This window comes from Ranitomeya variabilis, chromosome 3, assembly GCF_051348905.1.
Source record: "Ranitomeya variabilis isolate aRanVar5 chromosome 3, aRanVar5.hap1, whole genome shotgun sequence".
Lineage (NCBI taxonomy): Eukaryota > Metazoa > Chordata > Amphibia > Anura > Dendrobatidae > Ranitomeya > Ranitomeya variabilis.
The window spans coordinates 730,201,841-730,217,817 of record NC_135234.1 but is presented as its reverse complement, the minus strand read 5'-3'; the positions used below and the strand labels follow the sequence as shown (position 1 = coordinate 730,217,817).

The 15,977-nt window shown below is 47.9% G+C and overlaps 1 protein-coding gene across 1 annotated transcript in view; it reads right to left on the bottom strand.

Annotated features, from left to right (window-relative positions):
* CUL5 (cullin 5) overlaps window positions 1-15,977 on the bottom strand; it is a 108,624-nt gene that overhangs the window by 14,272 nt on the left and 78,375 nt on the right. Inside the window, exons 9-14 of the mRNA XM_077298422.1 lie at window positions 15,670-15,800; window positions 15,366-15,473; window positions 12,534-12,598; window positions 11,784-11,916; window positions 10,282-10,413; window positions 8,155-8,278 (exon numbers count right to left, since the gene is read on the bottom strand). Of these exons, the coding sequence (XP_077154537.1) occupies window positions 8,155-8,278; window positions 10,282-10,413; window positions 11,784-11,916; window positions 12,534-12,598; window positions 15,366-15,473; window positions 15,670-15,800 (693 nt within the window). The remainder of the gene's footprint in view (window positions 1-8,154; window positions 8,279-10,281; window positions 10,414-11,783; window positions 11,917-12,533; window positions 12,599-15,365; window positions 15,474-15,669; window positions 15,801-15,977) is intronic.

Sequence of the window (15,977 nt, the reverse complement as noted above, 5' to 3'; positions counted from 1 at the left end):
ACTATGAAAAAACGTCCAACATATAACATTCACCACCTCAAAAGTTTTAATTGGTGGAAGCTGATGCCGAGCCCCTAATGACGTGGGAGGACTGTTGTGCCCCCTTTGGTAAGATGGGTCTCTAATAAGCCCATTTTCAGGTGACTGCACCTCTCCAAGTAGAGCGAGCTACTAAAAGGACGGTATTCGGCAGAGATGTGTGGATCTAGAGAGACTGAAATCCATAAAATTGTGCGGATTTTACTGGCAAGTTCAATTTGCATAAAAAGAAGATTTTTGTGTACTCACCGTAAAATCTTTTTCTCCGAGCCAATCATTGGGGGACACAGGACCATGGGTGTCATGCTGCTGCCACTAGGAGGACACTAAGTAAACACAGAAAGAATAGCTCCTCCCCTGCAGTATACACCCTCCTGCTGGCTCTTAGTGAACCAGTTCGGTAACAAAGCAGTAGGAGCTTAATATTTAACAAGAATGAACTATGTCAAAACCAAGTTAACTCAAAACAAAACCAAAGCCAATAGGCTAACAGGGTGGGTGCTGTGTCCCCCAATGATTGCCTCGGAGAAAAAGATTTTACGGTGAGTACACAAAAATCTCCTTTTCTCCTACGCCTCATTGGGGGACACAGGACCATGGGAAGTCCTAAAGCAGTCCCTGGGTGGGAAACAATTAACTGTAATTGCTGCTTGCACCCACAAGTTACATTTGCGGCACGGCCGCCTGCAAAATTCGTCTGCCGACGGTCACATCTGCCGAGGCCTGAGAGTGAATATGGTAATGTTTTGTAAAGGTATGCAGGCTAGACCAAGTCGCAGCCTTACAAACTTGTGCTGCCGAAACTTGGTGCCGGATGGCCTAAGGCACACCCACTGACCGAGTGGAGTGAGCCTTAATCCCTGCTGGGACAGGAAGACCTCTGACTTGGTAGGAGTCTTGAATAGCCGAACGGATCCATTTGGCTATTGTCGCCTTGGAAGCAGGAAATCCTTTCCTCGGTTCTTCCGGGAGCACGAATAGGGCATCTGACCTGCGGAAGGACGCTGTCCGCGAGATGTATCTCCTAAGAGCTCTCACTAAATCCAGTGTGTGAAGGGCCTTCTCGATGCGATGGACTGGTGCCGGACAGAGTGACGGTAAGACAATCTTCTCATTGATATGAAAAGAGGATACAACTTTCGGTAGAAAAGACGGGGATGTCCTCAATACCACCCTATCCTGATGAAAATTCAGGAACGGAACTTGAGAGGACAGAGCCGCCAACTCGGAGACTCGTCTAATAGAGGTGACCGCAACTAGAAAAGCAACTTTCCATGAAAGAAGAGACAGGGAAACCTCCTGTAGAGGTTCGAAAGGAGCCTGTTGCAAAACTCCGAGGACCAGATTAAGATCCCATGGTTTCAACGGCATCCTATAGGGGGGCGCCCGATGGGAGACTCCCTGAATAAACGTCTTGACCTGTAATCTGTTGGCAATCCTGCGTTGGAAGAGAACAGACAGGGCTGAGATCTGCCCCTTGAGAGAACTAAGGGCGAGACCCAAGTCCAAACCCGTTTGTAAGAACTCGAGAATGGAAGGGATGGAAAAAATGTAGAGGAGAACGTCCTCGGTCGCTACACCATGAAAAGAAAGTCTTCCAAGTGCGATGATAGATACGCATAGACGTAGGCTTTCTAGCGTTGATCATGGTAGCTATGACTTCTGGAGAGAAACCTGCCTGGGTTAGGACCCAGGACTCAACGGCCATGCCGTCAAACACAGGGCCTCTGAGTTCTGGTGGTAAAAGGGGCCTTGAGATAGCAGATCTGCGCAATTCGGTAATCGCCAGGGAACGTCGGCAACTAGTTGAACTAGTTCCGCGTACCATGCCCGGCGCGGCCAATCTGGCGCAATCAGGATTACCGGTACCCTCTCTGCTCCGATTTTCTTGATGACTCTCGGTAGGAGAGGAAGCGGGGGAAATATGTACGGAAGCCGAAAATGATGCCACGGGAGTACAAGAGCGTCTGCCCCGATGGCTGCCGGATCGTGGGACCGAGCCATGAAGTCGGGAAACTTGGAATTCAGCCGTGAGGCCATCAGATCCACGTCTGGGATTCCCCAACGACAGCAGATCTGGTTGAAGATCTCCGGATGGAGAGACCACTCCCTGGAGTCGAGGCACTGGCGACTGAGGAAGTCTGCCTCCCAATTGTCCACTCCCGGGATGTGAACCGCAGAGATCATTAAGCGGTTTTTCTCGGCCCATCGGAGGATGTGACCTACCTCTGTCATGGCCGCCCTGCTGCGGGTTCCCCCTTGGCGGTTGATGTATGCCACTGCAGTGGCGTTGTCGGACTGAATCCTGATTGGGCGACCTGCTAGGAAGGAATGGAACTGGAGAAGTGCCAGCCTGAATGCCCGGATTTCCAAGATGTTGATTGGAAGGCGTGATTCCTGGGGGGACCAGCGGCCCTGAGCAGTGTGATGAAGGAACACCGCTCCCCAGCCTAGAAGACTGGCATCGGTCGTCACAACCAGCCAGTGTACTGGAAGAAAAGACTTCCCTTGATTCAGGGAGGATTTCAATGTCTACCACCTGAGAGACTGTCTGACTCGCTGGGGAAGGAGGAACCGACGGTCTAGGGAGAACCGGTTCCTGTCCCAAACAGCCAGGAGGGCATGCTGTAGAGGACTGAGGTGTAGTTGGGCAAATGGAACCGCCTCCATAGCTGCTACCATCCTGCCGAGGACTCTCATACTGAAGCGCAGAGAGTGAGAGGCTGAGAGAGCTTCTGAGCTTCTCGCTGTAAGACTGAGATCTTTTCAGGGGGAAGAAGAACCAACCCCCGGGAAGAGTCGAGTATCATTCCTAGAAAGGAAATTCGCTGAGCCGAACTGGGGAAGATTTTTTAAAGCTTATATTCCAACCCAGGCGAGAAAGGGTATCTATTGTGATGGCCACGGCTTCCTTGCAGGAGCGGAAAGAGGGGCCTTTTATGAGGATATCATCTAAATACGGGAGCGCGACCACTCCTCGGGTGTGGAGTATGGCCACGGCAGCCACCATGACCTTGGTGAATACCCTGGGAGCGGTGGCGAGGCCGAAGGGCAGAGCAACGAATTGGAAGCGATCTTCCTGAACTGTGAAGCGAAGAAACCTTTGGTGAGAAGGTAAAATAGGAATGTGGAGGTATGCGTCCTGGATGTCTATAGACGCCAGGAACTCGCCTTTTTCCCTGGAGGCGATGACAGAACGAAGCGATTCCATCTGGAACCGTCGTACCCTGACAAACCTGTTCAGCAGTTTTAGGTCCAGTATGGGCCGTACTGTACCATCCTTCTTTGGAACAATGAAGAGGTTTGAATAAAAACCATGAAACCTTTCGCTTCGAGGGACTGGAATAACGACTCCGTCTTCTCTCAGAGAGCTTATAGCTTTGAAGAACTCTGATGCTTTTGCCCTGGGAGGAGAAGACAGGAAAAAACGGTATGGAGGATGAGATAAGAGATCTCTCTCGTATCCGAAGGACACTAGATCGCGGACCCACTCGTCGAGAACGACCGGGAGCCACGCGGCACTGAAGGAAAGCAGGCGGTCGCCTACTTTGAGGGTGTACCCCGGATACCGCAGGGAGTCATTGTGTGGAAGTCTGCCCGTTCTGGCACCTCTGGATCCCAGCTGCCTTGGCCTGCCTCTCCATGAAGGGGAAGGCTTAAGAGAGGCCTGTGAACCTCTGTCTCCACGTTGTGCCCAGCCGGAACCGGGAGATGTGGAAGTAGAGGACCAGTTTGAGTTGTAACAAAAAAAAAAAATAAATAAATAAAAAATCGGGAACGAGCCTGTGGTTGCAGGTTCCGAAAGGGCCGAGAGGGTTTCTGTTGGGGAAGAAATTTACTCTTCCCTCCAGTGGCGTCAGAAATTAACTGGTCGAGCTTTTTGCCAAAAAAGGCGACCGCTCTGATATGGGAGAGAAGTCAATGACTTTTTGGAAGTAGAATCCGCACGCCAGTCCCTGAGCCATAAGGACCTCCGGATGGTGATGGCATTTGCTGCTGCTTGAGAAGCGCAGTCAGCGGCATCCAGGGACGCGGTCACTACAAAATCTCCAGCTCTGGCTATCTGAGTAGCGAGGTCTGCTATCTCTGCTGTAGACAAGACCTCAGCCCGGTGGGTCATAGCCTTAGCCACCCACGTAGCACCAAAAGATGAAAAGAGTGCGGCCGCTGAGGCTTCAAAGGCTGAACGCGCCATATTGTTGATCTGACGATCGGTTGGATTTTTGATAGAGGCGCCCTCCGAGGAGGATAAAGCAGATTTGGTAGCCAGGCGCGATACCGGAAGATCTACTGGGGGAGATTGTGACCAATCTTTTCTTAGATCCTGGGCAAAGGGATATTTGGACTCCATGGGCTTCTGCCTTGTGAGTCGTTTATCTGGACGGATCCTGTGAGATTCAACAATTTGCTTAAACTCGGGATGAGTGGCGAACACTCTGTGAGCTCGTTTGGTCCTCTTAAGGACACGGCATGATCCGTTTTAGATAAGGGTTCCCTCCTCAAGTCTCAAAGCCTTATTCACTGACTCAAGTAGAGAGTCGAGAGTCTCCTGATCGTGATGAAATTCCTGATCTAGGGACGTATCAGAATCGTCCTCTGAAATAGGTTCTCTACTAGCCCCAATGGAAGGGGAGCGAGAAATGGAGCTCTCAGAACCCGAAAACCGGTGATGGTCTGGGGATATGGCATGAGTCCTTTATCCTGGAAGAGTGAGAACTCCTCCTTGGCAAGGTACGACCCCTGGAGTACGAGGGGTTCTGACCATCGGAAGCGTCGTCCGTATTAGTGCCCTGGTTAGAGGAAGGGTCTCGGAACGAGTCTAACGCTTTTGCCAGGGATGCCATAGACCGGGTAAGGGAGGTAGCCCACTCAGGGGGACTAGGCTCACTGGGTTCAGTATCAGCAACAGGTGGTTCCTGAGCCGTCACCGGTTCACAAGCTGTGCATAATGCAGTATTGTGACCCCGGGGTAATGATACCTTACAAGAGGTACATGCAGTGAAAAATACAGTGTGGGTTTTCCCAGACTTTTTGTGAGGCTTTGGTTGAGACATAGTAAAGCCTGGAGGAAAGCGCTTACTATCAGGGGAAGGGTTAAGCTATGTTTCTGAAGCTTACCCATGGTCCTGTGTCTTGAGTCCCCAGGGGAGGTCCGCAGTGTGATGCCACGGGAGTTATGCACAGGAATCGCTATTCCTGAAGGCTGTCATTGAAAATGCTGGAGCAGCGCTGCAGCATCAGCCCTGTGCGTGTACCAAGATGGCCGCCGAGATCAGGAAGCGAAAGTCTCTCTTTTAAGGAACGAGAAGCGCCAGAAAGAGTGGGCGGTGGTAACTGCCGGTGGGCGTGGCCAAAACTCCGGCCTGTATGAGAGGGAAAAGCCAGGGGCTAAATTATAAACCTGCGGTTGCGGCCTGCAGCGCCGTGAACGGTATTAGCGCCATTCTTAAGCCACACTCTCTGAAGGAATTGCCGCACTGCAGACCACCCACGGACCCGGGCTTTAAGGTGCGGACCTCCCATACCCCGGGGACCAGGACCCCCCAGCCCCCGCAGTGTACTCACGGTAGATGCGGTGGGCTGGTGCGATAGTCAGGGAGGGGGTGGAGAGCTTCTGCGACATGCGTCATCCGCTATATCAGTGGTGATGCAGAGGGGGCTGCACGGACGCCATATATATCATGTCCGGCTATGCACCTGGCTCCAGGAGAGGTAGATGGAGGGCTACTCCATGTGGTCGCCTGCTATGGAGGGGGAAGATCGGAACGCGAAGGAACCGTCGCCCGCAAGATGAGCTCAGGGCTGGCATCCATCGTTGCAGGAAAGGATACGGGAGGGACGCTCCACGTACTTGCCTGTTGATGGTTCGGGGGAGATCGGAACCTAGAAAGGATCCGTCACCCCCATTCGCTCCGTTAAAGGAAAAAATAGAACAAAAAATCAAAAATTAAAATAAAAACGGTGGGGTCTGAAACAGACCCAAGTGCCTCCTACAGACACTAAGCAAGAACTGGTTCACTGAGAGCCAGCAGGAGGGTGTATACTGCAGGGGAGGAGCTGACAGCCAGCAGGAGGGTGTATACTGCAGGGGAGGAGCTGAGAGCCAGCAGGAGGGTGTATACTGCAGGAGAGGAGCTGAGAGCCAGCAGGAGGGTGTATACTGCAGGGGAGGAGCTGAGAGCCAGCAGGAGGGTGTATACTGCAGGGGAGGAGCTGAGAGCCAGCAGGAGGGTGTATACTGCAGGAGAGGAGCTGAGAGCCAGCAGGAGGGTGTATACTGCAGGGGAGGAGCTATTCTTTCTGTGTTTACTTAGTGTCCTCCTAGTGGCAGCAGCATAACACCCATGGTCCTGTGTCCCCCAATGAGGCGTAGGAGAAAATGTATGCTTCACAAACAATGTTTCTTATTATGTTCTGGGGTCTGGAGAGATCCCATATTTTAATAAATGTAAGGTCTTCTTCAGGGTCTCCAGTGTGTGTGGTGTGCTGTTTTCACACACAAACATTTACATCTGTGAGCTTGCACAAGTTTCCGTGTGATCCACACGTGGACATGTCCATTTTTAAAAAGAACTCCCTTACAATTACCCTCTTTTACCCACTTATTACCATAAAAAAAAATCCACAGTGTCCGCCGCAATCCATAATATAAATGTCCCATGACGATCTCCGACTGTGCTACATCCGGAGGCTGTGATAAGCAGTGACATCAGTAATGTTACCGCTCACCACGGCCACCGGAACACACAGTAGCGCGACAACCTGCGGCAGTGACGTCATTAAGGTTACCACAGGTCACCCCTGGCGGCTCACAGAGAGGTTACAGTGAGAACCGCCGGCTGTGACCTGCGGTAACCTTAATGACGTCACTACTGCTGGTTCTCATGCTACAGTGGTGCGTTGTGAGTGGTAATGTTACTGATGTCACAGCTCATCACAGCCTCTGGATGCAGTAGGACATCCAAATTATGGATGGCGGAGGATCCTGTGAATTATTATTTTTTGTGCTAATAAATGGGTAAAAGAGGGTAATTGTTGGGGAGTACTTTTTACAATTAAAAGGACTTTTGCATGTGTCTACTTCTTTTCACGACGGAGTTAATAATGGGGGTGTCTGACATACGCCTCTCCATTACTAACCCTTGTCCGCTAACATCAAGCCCATTATACAGCTGACATCAACCCTAAAAACATTACCCCAATTGCCAACGCACCAGGGCAACTGGGAAGAGCCGAGGTTAAGCACCAGAATTGGCACATCTAATGTCTGAGCCAACAGTGGGGCGTCTGAGGGTTGGTTTTATTAGCTGGGAAGGGGCCAATACCCATAGCCCTTCCCAGCCTATTCATATCAGCCCCCAACAGTCTGTTGTGGCGTATGTAGTGTCACTGGCACATGATTACAACATGCTAGTCTCTGCCTGAAGTTCCAGCACAATGTGAAGATGCATAGAGTTCCACTGTGTGGCGTGGGGAAGAAGAGTTACCGAGGACCTATGGGGGAGAGCAACCAGCAGAGGTGACCGAAGAGGTGAGCAGTAGGTTTTATTTTTAATCTTTTTCTTACGGCTTGCTATGATTTAGCAAAATGGCAGCAAACTGGAGACCAACTTGCTGAATGTGCACAGAGCAAATTACAAAAAAAAAAAACACATTCTGGAGAATATAGATTTTTGTCAAATTCGAGCAAAAATCAATTCCACTCAAATAAATTCCCCCAAATCTAGTGTTCGGCTGAGCGCCTCTTCCACCTAATTTCGGGGCCTTAGCACTCTGCTCCCACCCATCACAACCAGGGAATACGACTATATGTTGTGTCAAAAACATTTCTAAAAAGGAGCATTTACTCTGAGCTTTATATGATAATCTTTTTTTTAAATGGCCTATGTCAGATCTGGTAAATAGGATAAAAGGGTCTTGGCCCAGGATAGCGACGCTGGCATCTCTTGCCATACGGTTACTATGGACATAATATTCATATATATTGTATAGCCATCATCTACCTGCTGCACACTACATATTATCTGCAGGATCGATATTTTTCAAAGTACGGTCGAATGGTTACATGTGTCGAGTCATTACACACAAGGCAGACATATCTCATAAACCTCCTACCTGGAAGGGCTAATTTATTATTTTTATGCATTTCCTTAAAAGCCTGATTTAAATCTTCAGAAACTTTAATGTCTTGAAACATTCGAGCCAGTTTGTTGACATAATCTGCGGGCATTCCCACTTCCTGCAGAGAAATCATAAGAAAGCACCATGAGGCGAGACCTCCTCCAGATGTCGGAGTACAGAGAATGACAAAAACTATCTTAACAAGGAAATAAGGAATTCAGTAGTCAAAGATGAGATTCTGGTGATTCTGCGGCAAAAGTTTGGAAACATTAAAATCAATGTGGAGTAATGGAAACCGTAGAGCAAACACTTGAATATTGCGGAGATGCAGTTCTCCGAGTAGCACCTGGATAGAAGCAGAGCTATGCAAATAACCCAAACAATGGAAATACAAAAATATCATTGTCACCTTGTCCATATAACCTATTAGGGTATGAACATAACACAGGGCGCTTGGTTTCTCTGTATCCCCTTCAGTGTGTATGAAGGGAGAGCATCTCTCTACGAGAGTCTCCAGTCTCGGAGAAATAAAGCTGACCTTGTGATGAATGATAGTGACAGGACAGGTGGTTGGCGATGGCCATCATTGCCCCAGATTCGGCTATAGATACCAGACTCCAGGAAGTGTCTCATCCAGGTAAAGTTGGTGAGGTATAAGGAATCCGGAAAAGCTGGACTCCCTAGGAAAGTATCGTTTGTAAAGAAACTTCTGTTTTCAGGTCTGGAGGTCAGTTTTTGGGTAGCGGACCAGTCATTACTTCCTGACCTGGTCGTCTCTGTGGTCCTCACTCAGTCCAGGTATTGGACTCTGTCATCCATAAACTGGAACACAATATGTGCACTTTAGATGAAGAGAAGCTGTCTGAAGACACAGGATCTGTTTGTCCCAGAGTCCTTAAAAAGGAATCTGTCAGCAGGTTTTTGCTATGTAATCTGAGCGCTGTATTATGCAGGGGCAGCGACCCTGATTCCAGCGATGTGTCAATTACTGAGCGCCTTGCTGCCATTCTAATAAAATCACTGTTGACTGAAAGCTTTTTTGTACACTGTACATGGTCAGCAAGCTGCCAATCCCATGGGTCAGCAAGATGCCAATCCCATGGGTCAGCAAGCTGCCAATCACATGAGTCAGCAAGCTGCCAATCCCATGGGTCAGCAAGCTGCCAATCCCATGGGTCAGCAAGCTGCCAATCCCATGGGTCAGCAAGCTGCCAATCCCATGGGTCAGCAAGCTGCCAATCCCATGGGTCAGCAAGCTGCCAATCCCATGGGTCAGCAAGCTGCCAATCCCATGGGTCAGCAAGCTGCCAATCCCATGGGTCAGCAAGCTGCCAATCCCATGGGTCAGCAAGCTGCCAATCCCATGGGTCAGCAAGCTGCCAATCCCATGGGTCAGCAAGCTGCCAATCCCATGGGTCAGCAAGCTGCCAATCAGTGGTGGGGATGGAGTGCCACAGATGAGCCTGACTGACTTGCACGAGACACCTAGTCCGGCAGTGATAATCTCCTGCTGATAAAACACTGATTGCATTGAAATTACAGCAAGCTGCTGACTAAGTGTGTAAGTTGCCCTAGACTAAATAACAAAAACCTGCTGAGCTGACAGATTCCCTTTAATTGAGGACTGCTCGACTCCAGTAGGTGGTTATTGAAGTAAGGTAACACATGATCTTTTTCGGGTGCTTGGTAATATGCCAACTATATAGAAGAGGACTTTATTTTTAAAGAATAGGAGAAGCCCTGTGTGAACAGAACATCTGTCTCTGACTGCATGGATCCTATTTTTGCCCACCACTAAGCAGCTAATCTGCCACAGTGACCACTGATCTGGTAGCCATGGACTCGTCCAGCAAAATCAACTGCTTGATGCGGGTGCTGGCCAATTTGGGCAGTGCCACGGTTTTTGTAACATCAGCAGAGCTTTATAATGGTCTCTGGCTTGTCACCCACAAAATGTGGCCATCAGACTGCAAAGCCCAAACTGAGCTCCTAACACAGCAGCTCGCTGCGGAGAATAGACACCAGTGATCTGTCACACAGCGATGAAACTAGAAAACAGATCAAGTCTGAAAGTTGCCTAAAGTCTGTATGTGAATCCTGGTACAGTTCTCGTTCTTTTACCCTGAGCCATTCCACCATGTTCTCCTCAATCTCACTGTCCGCAGAGATGTCCAGGATGAGCCGTCGGGTGAGATGGGCCTTGTGGTATCTCATGAACACATCTTTGTTCTGAACATATTTCAGCACCAGCAGCTGCAAAAGGCAAAAACAGCAGTGGTGGTTACATGTACATAACACAGCGAGAGTCGCAGGCTGCGTTCACACGTGGAGCGCTTGTTCCAGTTTTGATACAGATTTAGAACCCCTACTTAAAGGGGCGGCGTGGCTCCACAGAGCACAGTGCCCCCCTCATGGCATTCACTGCTTCATACAGCACGGCTCCGGACCTGCAGGAGCGGCTGGGCTCAGCTTTACAGTTCTGTCCTATTTACCAAAATGCAGCAAATTACAATGCCAGGAACAGACGCTACTAAATGTATTGTCCGTGGTGGCAGGGGCCTGCTGAGAAATGAAGGTCCGTGTGTCCTGTGGCTGGTAAATGTTCCCTGAGTAAAAGAGGTGAGGTATTTTTTGGACAATAGAATGCACCTTGCTATAAGACGTACTACGGACTTAGACAGCAGAAAATAATGAAAAATATTCATTTTAATGCACGGGAGACTAGGGAGGTAATAAATCCATTGTTAGCTTCTTCTGCAGTATATGCATTACACATATTATAGCTTCACAGCACACATTCCGCACTCTCGTCAGCGCACACATTCCGCACCCTCCCTCGGCAGCGCACACATTCCCCACCCTTGGCAGCGCACACATTCCGCACCCTCGGCAGCGCACACATTCTGCACCCTTCAGCAACGCACACATATATACAACGCTGCTGCATGAATACTCAGCACTGCTGCATATACTCATATACTCAACTCTGCTGCACATACTAGCACATATTCCGCTACATCAACATTCACACGGCTCAGCTACATCAACATGCGCACGGCTCAGCTACATCAACATGCGCACGGCTCAGCTACATCAACATGCGCACGGCTCAGCTACATCAACATGCGCACGGCTCAGCTACATCAACATGCGTGCACGCAGTGACGCACACTTTGAAATTCCTTCTGGGCATGTGAATGAGCACATGTCCTGTAAGATCCTTCAGCCTTCTCTCCTGCACAGATCAGGCTGATCAGTGTCAGGAATGAGAAGAAAGCACTGCGCCTCTGCACAGTTCTCTCAGGAATCCTTCACGCATCTGTGTTTCCAGTACATGTGGCATTCATTTTTTCTTTTTCTTTTTACGAATACCACATGTACCCATTATAACCTCTGCTGCTATACGCATGTCTGTATTTACACTGACTGTATCCCTGCGAACCACATGGAGACATGTCCATCTTTTCCAGCAGCGCTGATGACAAGGGTCAATACAAATCTATAGGTCTGTGACCAGACAGGTAACACTGCAGTGTAATTTTCACACACAAACAGATATACTCCCATAATATATGCACACACAAATATACTGGAAATATGACAAACAATTAATTAACTCTTACCACTTCCTTGAGCTTTGCCTCAATTTCTTCAGATGTCAGTTTTTTACTGAGAGGTGTTTTTCGTAACAACATGTCACAGTAGTTTGCAAGTAATTCTGGACACTTTGATTCGGGCTGGGTTTTCAATCCAACACTATATAAAAAAAAATAATAATTTAGTCACATTATAAAGGGTTATAACTCCCACTGTATCCGCAATTCTAACTGTGCATCAAGAATGGACATGGGGACCTCTTCTTTAGGCCACATTCAGATGTCCATATTGTCTCTAGCTGTTGGCGCCATGCTCTCGTCCTGCCCCAGCTCTTCCCATTTTGGGTCAAGCTGGCAAGAACAGGCCAAAAGTCACATGTTTGAGACTTTTTAAAACGATTTAAGCCAGAATTCTGACAAAATTACTTTAATTAATCAGGGCAATTTGCACGGCCAGTTGTCTTTTGCCGGAGAGGGACAACTTATGCGGCTGGTATTCTGTACTGTGGTATTGATAAGCCTTCGTTAATGATTTTATACTTCATAGCCAGGCTAAAAATCACAATTCGGCTGAATTTCAGCTGGAAATGAGAAAAGTTGCACCCAACATGCCGGTCACACAAACAGAAATAGTTGAAGGAAAAAAAATGGGAGTTTTCTTTTAGCCTAATGTATAGTCACTGTAAAAAAGTAAATAAAATCAGTAAATTTGAATAACATTCTTTGCCACGGTTCACTTTTTATCAAAAATATGAAATATTGACTGAAATATATTACCCTTTCTGCTTTAGCGGCAGTTCCAGCTTAAATATAGTAGCATCATTCACAACGGCCTTGTACGCCTGAAATAAAAGCAAATCAGTAAAAATAAAGAAGAGAAGCTAACAAGGTTTCATTGTCTCATTATACTTTCTACATGTATTATGCATTATTTTCTAGTACGCATAGGTGCAAAGGAATTAATGGGGTTGTCTACTATTGATGCTATGTCATCAATATCAGATTGGTGGGGGTGTGAAGCACTGGTCAACTGTGAGCAGTGCTGGAATAGCAAACCTCGGAATACTGCAGTGCTGGAATACCTCTGTACATTGTAGTGGCCGCTTTCTGGTGCTGCAGTGCTGGACTACCTCTGTACATTGTAGTGGCCGCTTTCTGGTGCTGCAGTGCTGGACTACCTCTGTACACTGTAGTGGCCGCTTTCTGGTGCTGCAGTGCTGGAATACCTCTGTACATTGTAGTGGCCGCTTTCTGGTGCTGCAGTGCTGGACTACCTCTGTACACTGTAGTGGCCGCTTTCTGGTGCTGCAGTGCTGGACTACCTCTGTACATTGTAGTGGCCGCTTTCTGGTGCTGCAGTGCTGGACTACCTCTGTACATTGTAGTGGCCGCTTTCTGGTGCTGCAGTGCTGGAATACCTCTGTACACTGTAGTGGCCGCTTTCTGGTGCTGCAGTGCTGGACTACCTCTGTACACTGTAGTGGCCGCTTTCTGGTGCTGCAGTGCTGGAACACCTCTGTACACTGTAGTGGCTGCTTTCTGGTGCTGCAGTGCTGGAATACCTCTGTACATTGTAGTGGCCGCTTTCTGGTGCTGCAGTGCTGGAATACCTCTGTACATTGTAGAGGCCGCTTTCTGGTGCTGCAGTGCTGGACTACCTCTGTACATTGTAGTGGCCGCTTTCTGGTGCTGCAGTGCTGGAATACCTCTGTACATTGTAGAGGCCGCTTTCTGGTGCTGCAGTGCTGGACTACCTCTGTACATTGTAGTGGCCGCTTTCTGGTGCTGCAGTGCTGGAATAGCTCTGTACATTGTAGAGGCCGCTTTCTGGTGCTGCAGTGCTGGAATACCTCTGTACATTGTAGTGGCCGCTTTCTGGTGCTGCAGTGCTGGAATACCTCTGTACATTGTAGTGGCCGCTTTCTGGTGCTGCAGTGCTGGAATAGCTCTGTACATTGTAGAGGCCGCTTTCTGGTGCTGCAGTGCTGGAATACCTCTGTACACTGTAGTGGCCGCTTTCTGCTTTCTGGTGCTGCAGTGCTGGAATACCTGTGTACATTGTAGTGGCCGTGCTCAGCGGCTGCAATGCTGGAATACCTCTGTACACTGTAGTGGCCGCTTTCTGGTGCTGCAGTGCTGGAATACCTGTGTACATTGTAGTGGCCGTGCTCAGGGGCTGCAATGCTGGAATACCTCTGTACACTGTAGTGGCCGCTTTCTGGTGCTGCAGTGCTGGAATACCTGTGTACATTGTAGTGGCCGCGCTCAGGGGCTGCAGGCCAGCTTCTATTGAACTGCATAGGAGCTGATCTGACATACCTGAGGAACAATCAATACACAGTGTACAGAGCTTTGCTATTCCACCACAATATACTATTTCGAGCCATCGCTGGAGCTGACAACAGCTGATCAGTGGAGGTGCTAGGTGTTCAACCTCAATCAATCCGATAATTATGACCTATCCTAAGTGTAAGCCATCAATATCTCAGTAGTGGAAAACCAGAGCAGGAAGTCTGTATAGTAATGATTCAACCAATAGCCACACAGCAGGAAGTCTGTGCAGTGATGATTCAACCAATAGCCAGAGAGCAGGAAGTCTGTGCAGTGATGATTCAACCAATAGCCAGAGAGCAGGAAGTCTGTGTAGAGATGATTCAACCAATAACAGCCAGAGCAGGAAGTGATATCAGAGAAGGTAGAGGCATTTTGGTAATCACTCAATAACTAACTCAATGAAAAGCAGCACCACTTGTTGCCCGTGTTGCTATGGGCTAAAGTGTACACGATCAAACATATGAGGATGAGACAAAATTTACATTTCTAGTATATTAATGTAACCCAGTAGGTATATTTAGCTAATTATAAAATTGCTTCATACTCAAAATGTGACCCTCTATAAATCTATACAAAATGTCTTTGTTGGTTGGAAAGCCAACATTAACTACTCTCTCTTACAGGATAATCCTCCATTACGGCTGATACTTGTTAAAGGGGTTATCCACTACTCCGAAACCCCCTTCTCAATCACTACATTCCCCCCATGTAAAATAATAACAGCAATTCTCAATTCCGATGCAGACAGCTCCAGCAATGTCTGGTGCATGGTCTCTCGGGGCCCTGCATTCAATCAGCGGTTCTGCTCTTAGTCTTCCTCTGGATGTCAGTTTTGTCTGAAGGAGGAGAGTGAAGCAGCCACTGAATGAAGACAGTGCTCCCTTGACATTATGTCATGCAAGCCCTGAGATACCACGTGCTGACATAGTTGGAACGGTGCCAGCACTGGATGCAAGTATAATACTGCGAAGGAGTTGCCCTAGTAGTTGACACCCCTTTAAAACCATGTTGCCATTTTTACTGAACACATAGTGCAGTGCCTTGCCCATAACTTAAGGGTGATGTAGGTCATAGTCTACGACAGTCATTTCTTGCATTTATTTCCACCAATGTGAATTGTTCTGCTTATATGACTACCTATGTCACCTCGGCCTCTCTTATCTTTTGTTTTGCAGATATGGTTGTATTCTAAATCTTCACAAAATGACAACGAATTGCAGCTTTAAAAAAAATTACACAGAATTAGAAAATAAAAAAAAAAACAACCAAACTTGCCTTGTCCCGAGCTGTGAGAAACCTTGGATCATCTTGAAAAGCTTCTTTAACTAATTTGCTAAATCTATTAAACAATGTCAGTAATTGTTCTACGTATTTCTCTGAATCCTTGTAAAGACACAAGAGGAAAAATAAAAGAAAATGAAAAGAATCCACTATTGCATGATTCTGCAGTCACTCATTTATGGTTTTTGGCAACTGTCCTATATTATTTTTCTACAATCAGCTCCTTTCTCTGTAATTTCACATTTACTATAACCTTGCCATCACGGGGATCGGTGCTGTGTAAAGGAAGGATACTTACAGTAGTAATGGTCTCTGCCGCTGCCACCATATCGGCTAATCCAGCGCTCACAATGTGTTCTTCCAAGTCCTTTAACATTGGCTCAATCCCATTAGGAACTTTATCCATCAGCGAAAACATTAAATGTAATTCTAAGAATGAAACAAAGGAAACTCATCACATTGGTCACACTACTACGTCCACATAAGACCATCATGATATTTACCCCTCCATTCCCAGGCCAGTTTTCATTTTTGTTGTGCTTCCATTTCCCCCCCGCCATACTTCCAGAAGAGCCATGACCATTTTATTTTTCCTTCAAAATAGCC